The sequence below is a fragment of the Ziziphus jujuba genome, chromosome 6, assembly GCF_031755915.1.
Source record: "Ziziphus jujuba cultivar Dongzao chromosome 6, ASM3175591v1".
NCBI lineage: Eukaryota > Viridiplantae > Streptophyta > Magnoliopsida > Rosales > Rhamnaceae > Ziziphus > Ziziphus jujuba.
Window position 1 is genome coordinate 29010935 of NC_083384.1, and position 6522 is coordinate 29017456.

Here is a 6522-nt window from a genome sequence, read left to right on the forward strand (position 1 = left end):
CAATTAATTAAAGGTGGTTAATTAACTGTCAAGCACCAATTGAATTGTTGTTCACCCACTAAAATGCTTCTCAAAATCAAATTTTGGTTATCAAAATCTTGATATTAGATGATGATACCATGTGCTTCATGTTTTCATTCTGATAATTGAAATTATCAAACTGACGCAAATTATGGAATTTAATCGAGTTTAGTACCATTTTTTGACTAGTAGTACTTCCCCATCTTGTATTTAGTTGTTGGTGTTCCACCTGCCACCGATAAATCACGTCCAAATCAAATGATTACAAGCTTTTTATCATGGAAATTTTGTAGAAAGGAAAAAAAATGGTTTTTTCCCCCCCTTCTATAATAAAAGATAGTACGATGCTTCATTGAAAAGAAAGGAGCAGCCAACTAACAACAGAACAAAGAATAAGAAAGGACAAGGAAAGAGATTGACAACCCTTCACTTTCTCACGAGGTTGATAGAGATGGTGAAAATGACAAGGTTGTTTTCAAGAGTTCCAACCATCTCAACAATAAGATTATGAATAAGAATTCCTACTCATATAATGCAGTCGGTGAGAATAAAAGAAAAGGAAAGAAGCTGAGAAACTATACACGCATCTGGGCATTCATTTTATAATGTAAAACAGCCATTCACTATAAAACCCAAAACCTCCAAAACTTTATTAATTTATTTTTGTATCTGTCATGGAAGAGCAATACAGCTCCACGGAAATAAGAGATTCCATTTTGTTAATAATGGCACGGTACAAAATTTTCAACTTGTTAATCAGAAACAAAAGCACTTGTAATTTGACCTGATTTATTAAAAATTCTCTCTCTCTCACTCTCTCAACGACCATAACTCCTCATTCATTGAGTTAAATTACATAAGAATGTTTAAAGAATATTACACTGGAATGTAGTAGCAACAAAATTATCTTTCAGTAGTCAAATTGGTAGTCTTGTCTTTCAAAATTGTAACTTACTAACTTCTCCTACCTCTTTTTGTTCTTCTTTCTTCCCTTTACTTGTTTTTCTAAACTCCTAAGCCTCTGACTGATAACTGAAGATGACGATATTTTTCGGTCTGAAACCTTAGATGACTCAACAGGCAATGAGGTAGGTTCTTCTGTCACTGCCGAGGGTGGTTTCAACGCTGAAAACACCGAGAAAGGGGCAGGTTTTGAAGCAGTACTGGGCTGCTGAACGGGTATTTCAGGAAGACCCAAAATTTTCTTTACCCCATGATTTTTAAGAACTGAAAGATTCAAATAAATAATCAATACAAAAATGATTGAAAATGATTTTAAGCAATATAAATTCAAGATTGCCATCAAGCTTCAAAATAAAAGGCCTTTCGCTGCATGAGTGATGTGTAAGTTATGGAAAAATTCTCCCCTGTTTCTAGCCAAAGCCAAAGTGAAGAGGAGAATGTCTGATTGCTCAAATATTTTAATCTAAAAGGACTTACCTAACCCATACACGAGGGAAAAGAAGTTGGATGTAACCCAGTAACAAAATATAGCCTGCAGCGTCAAGGACCAAATTTAATTTTCCATCAGTCCAGCTTCAACTGCATATATTAATCACTGTACGGAACCAAAAAGAGGAAGAGAGGGAACAGAAACCAATTCTTCTCCCCCCCCCCCCCCCCCCCCCAACCCGCCCGCGGGCGAAATACCAATGGCCATCATATGGCCATTGAGGTTGAGGTTATATGATTATCCCTCATAAACTGCAAATGAGCAGCAAAATGGAAAACTGAAACAAACTAATACTGGAGAAGACAAGACTCAATAGAACCTATTGGGAAAAATTAAGATTGCAACTCTTTCTTCCAACATCATTACAATAAATGACGAAAAGATTCATAAAGCACCCGATGCCCCAAGAAACCAAGAATGGCAAACTTACCTTTGGAAAACTCATGGTAAATGGAACTGTAAGAACAGCAAGTCCCCTTGATACATTTTTCATGGTGCCAGCAATAGGATTTCCTTCCAGACCTTCTTGCATATTACACTGAGGAACAAAGGGCATCATTTACCAAAAGCAATAAGGTTCCAACCCAACCCTCAACTCATTGAGACAATCTCCCCCCACCCCCCCCAAATGAAGAGATCAGATGTATGGCACAAGAAATCATAAAAAAGGTTGAACAAAAGCATAGTGATAATTTCTCAGGAAACAACTTCAACAACAATGAAGCAACAATGTTTATAAGCCCACACCATACTGGAACAGAAGATAACAAAAGCTAAATATATATATGAACAAAGCAGACGCCTACCTCCACTGTTATTAGGAATGTCAATCCTGTCAAAACTGGAAGAATGTAAAGAGGATCTGGAGTTGTGAGATCAACAAACCAGTAGGCTCCACCACTTTTGAAGGATGGCACTTTTTCTGCCATGTTTGATATCTGAAAAAAAAAAAAAAAAAAAAATCTATCAGAAACATGTGTAGACTATCGTTGTAACATTTTATCATTTGTAGGATGTTATAAGAGCTGACATATATCTTACTGCAAGAAAGAAACTGATGAACACAGGACCCTGGATAAAAAGTCCCTTCAATGGAGTAAATGGACTGACACCATATCTGCGATGTGAAAGATCTTTAGAAACTGTATGACATTGTGTCAAAGATAAATGGATACAGACTAAAAAAGTTGCATCTCTGTGATATGAGTGATAGCCATCAAATTAACAGACCCTTTTAGAATAAGAGGTTCATGATGGGGTCCAAAATTTTTTTTGTTTCATTATTTATTGATAGGAGCCTAAGCTCAAACATAACAAAACGAAAGCAATGGGAATGAATTCTTCTTACAGCCACAACAAAGGAAACTTACTCCTTAAATAGCTTCTGCATCCGCTTTTGACCGTCAGCCACAGCCGTGGGATCCATAGCCTAAAAAAGAAAACTAATGAATTAGATGAGATTGAGAGATTCATTTATGAAAAGCATCATGCAACTTGTTATGTTACTAAGAAGAAAGACAATGAAACCTCATACCCTATCTTGCATCTGTTGCTTAATCTCCTCCAAGTGAGGCCTCATGATCTGCAGAGCACACAAAAACCAATATATAAGAGATGGGGGAGTGCATTCAGCAAGGAAAGAAATGTGTAAGTACAAAGAAATAATTAAGGTAGGCACACATTCATGCATTAATAAGATATAAGCATAGCATGCAGCATAAACATTGTTTTCTTTGTCCCGAAAACAATTTTAATGTCAAGAAAGATATTATTTTAAAGCAAGCAAACCATAATTAATTATCAGATAATTATAACAAATGTGCTTGTTCTGCCATTAAGGCTCAGATTATAAAGCTTTTCTAAGAAGGAAAAAAGGGGCGGAAAAGGACTACTGGTGGGAACAAGTTTGTTCCAAAGAGATGCCTTGAATCCCAAGGCATGAAGCACAAGTGCAAAATATGTCTCAAAAAGTTAAAGTACGAAGGAAATAGACCACCAAAATTCATACTAGTTGATGCAAGTATAATCATCACTAAAGAAAATGAAGTAAAAGATAATAATCAAACTCACAGTAAGCTTTGAGGTAGCTTTAAGTTGATTTATTAGAAGTGGAACTGTTGCCCCACGAATCAAAAGAGTCGTTAGAGCTATAGAAGCCCACCTGAAAAAAACAAAAAATAAATAAACAAACAAAATCAAATTACTTCAGCAACATCACCAAAATCAGAACTTTATTGGCAAGATAAAGCAAGAAGCTTGATGTTAGAATATCTAAAATCTATCAAACTTAACAACGTTGCAGGAAAGCATTAATACATATGAAATCATACATAAACTGTTTTCCATCACAGGATCATTGTTTCAAATTCAACCACATAATGACAAAGCAAGAGCCAAACTCTATTCTTTTGCTACTCTTTACCTCTGATATGCGAGCTAGTCCCTGTCTTTCACCCACTTATAATCGCATATAATTATATAAAAATGACCCCTCATTCGTTATAATTCTAAAAGCAAATGTTTGTTTTTTTTTTCCTTACCAACAAAGTTTATATAAAAAATGGTCAAGTGGGTAATTATACAATTCAGGTAAGTTTTCGTTAACAATCCCTTTCCAATAATTCTTTGCATGCTCTGTTCCAATAAAATCCAATTCTAAATCAAATACAATAACTAATAATAATTATCAAAAAAAAAAAAAAAAAAAAAAAGTAAAGCAAATATTTTTTTCTTACCAATTCAAGCCAGTATAAGTATGCACAGCATCAATGAAATACTGCAAAGCCTTAACGGGCAAGAAAGAATCAGCAGCAGCGATCGCCACTTCGTTCACAGCAGGAACCTGGGAAGCCATGGCTTGCACAGTGGAGTCCGTGAGAACGTCAGCGACATCGCTTATAAGCTCCATCTTATCCGAGCTTTCACCAATCGCAGTCGACATATATCGACAAAACGAAGAACCAGAGCTCGCAAAAATCATAGCATTCGTAAATCTCCTATCTTGATAAACCCCACGGAAGCCTCCTGATAATTTAGATTCGCTAAATCCATTCGAAAAAAACCTACTTTGAAGAAGAAATTTACTCAAATTCTGCGATGAAAATTTTTCATTCACCGGCTGATTATTGCGATCGTCGTCGTTGACAATGTGACAAACCGATGGATGGTAACGCCGAGCTGTAAAATTCGCTCTGCTAGATATGGCTCGCCTGTAAGCCATTTTCTAAGCAATGAACAAATTTGAAGAACCAATTAGGTTTAACAAATTAAATCCAAAATCTGCTAAAACCCTAACAAAACCCTAAAAAAAAAATTTAAAAATTAAAAAAAAAAAAAAAAAAAAGGAGCACTTGACCTCCATTTGGAATTCCTGATCCCAATAATTTTACGAACTGTAAAAGTGAAGAAGCTTACCTTCCGGCTGATACAGGAGAGAGGAAGTGTGTTAAGCTTTTGTTTACGACAGAGAGAAGCGAGTGAATCAGATTAACTGTATTGGAGGATGGCAATGGCGGGACTAGGTTTTTCCTACGGTTTGTTTTGGTGCGGTTCGTTCATTGCCCTCTTTAGGATTCTGAGTTGGGTCAAGTAAGTTCGACCCAACCCAACTACTTTAAAACTTTTTTTTTTTTTTTTTTGAAAATAAATTATCTAAATTACAAATTATTCAAATTCTTGGTTTTCTCTATGATTTGGATTCATACTCATAAAAGTATTTAACCATTGAAGCTAACCTATTTCATTTTTAAAATCCCTTTCTCCAATCAAAAAAATCCTATGTGTAATTTCCTAACCAAATGAAAAATTATTATTTCATATTAATAAAAGGATGATCTAATATTTCTGCTTGTAAGAATATTAAAAACTTTAAAATTAAGTAACTAATGTAATTGAAAAAGAAAAGAAAAAAAAACATAATATATCAACAATCACATGGACGTGTAATCCTAAAATAAAATGTTATGCATCAAATCCATTGTAAACTGTCATATTACAGCTTTTTTTTTTTTTTTTTTTTTGATAAATATTGTCATATTAAATTGCTTGTAACTAGGTTGAGGTACTAAAATAGTTAACGTAATGAAAAACTTTAATCAAGGTGGATTTTAATTTGTGTTATATATTTTTTTGCTAAACATATGTATAAAGTGCTTATAGTTTGTTAGTTTGCTATTGCCTTTTAAAAAATAAATAAATAATAAGTTGAAGTACTAACAAAACCCTGCTATTAAAATAATCAGTTTTTGAATCCTAATACCCTTCAAAGAAAAAAAATAAAATTAAAAAAAATGATTCTAATTCAAGATGGATATACTCATAGTGGACCTCTAAGAAAACTATGAAAGTTACAAGCAAACGTACTACTTGGATCATTATTTATGATATTGAGTTTGAATTTCGGTTATTGAATACGTAAGTGAAAACGTCAAATTCTTGTAAGCTACAAGTCTTTATAACTTTTCATCGGGAAGAAATTTTCAACAAATGGATGATCAATAATAAAGTCAATATAAGAAATATATTCCATCAATTACAAAGTCAATATAAGAAATGTAATCTTCAGTGTATATGTATGAAAAAAATCAAATATTCTTTGTAATAAGTCACGCATTATTCTTCACACATATCTGTCAATTTTTTTTTTTCAGGGAGAGAGAATGAAGATTTCTTGGTAATACTTTCCGTAACATTTGCCCAATTTCTTGGTGCAGCGGACAAAGATTCAAAGAATTGGAAGTTTCGAAAGGAAGAATGAATCAGTTGTCAGAGAATTTGTATTAATCAATCTCAGCAAATTTGTTTGCAATATCTACTGTAAAATTGAACTAAGCTATGGAGTTTGTAAGAGATTCGTTTTAAGAAACAACATTTTCTAAATAAAAATAGAAATATACAAAAGAATATTTTAATGAAAATAAAGTATTACCCCACTGCACTAATTTCCAATCCATTCAATCATGCTTTTTTTTTTTTTTTGTTTCTTTTTTATTTCTTGAATTTCTGACATATATAACAAAATCTCAATTGAAGAAGAAAAAGAAAGAGGA

The 6522-nt window shown here is 33.5% G+C and overlaps 1 protein-coding gene across 2 annotated transcripts; it reads right to left on the reverse strand.

The window, feature by feature from the left end:
- Positions 1 to 647: 647 nt before the first annotated feature.
- LOC107430139 (mitochondrial inner membrane protein OXA1) lies at positions 648 to 5048 on the reverse strand. Of its 2 annotated transcripts, none has more exons than XM_016040938.4 (10): positions 4889 to 5048; positions 4210 to 4697; positions 3545 to 3635; positions 3009 to 3056; positions 2845 to 2903; positions 2516 to 2591; positions 2281 to 2412; positions 1905 to 2012; positions 1462 to 1516; positions 648 to 1248 (listed from the first exon to the last, which is right to left on the reverse strand). In XM_016040938.4, the coding sequence occupies exons 2-10, from the start codon at positions 4692 to 4694 to the stop codon at positions 986 to 988; spliced, it is 1317 nt and encodes a 438-aa protein (XP_015896424.3). In that variant the 5' UTR covers positions 4695 to 4697; positions 4889 to 5048; the 3' UTR covers positions 648 to 985. The 2 variants fall into 2 exon arrangements, with proteins under 2 accessions (XP_015896424.3, XP_024935248.3); XM_025079480.3 differs by having other exon boundaries at positions 4210 to 4683; positions 4889 to 5037.
- Positions 5049 to 6522: the final 1474 nt, after the last annotated feature.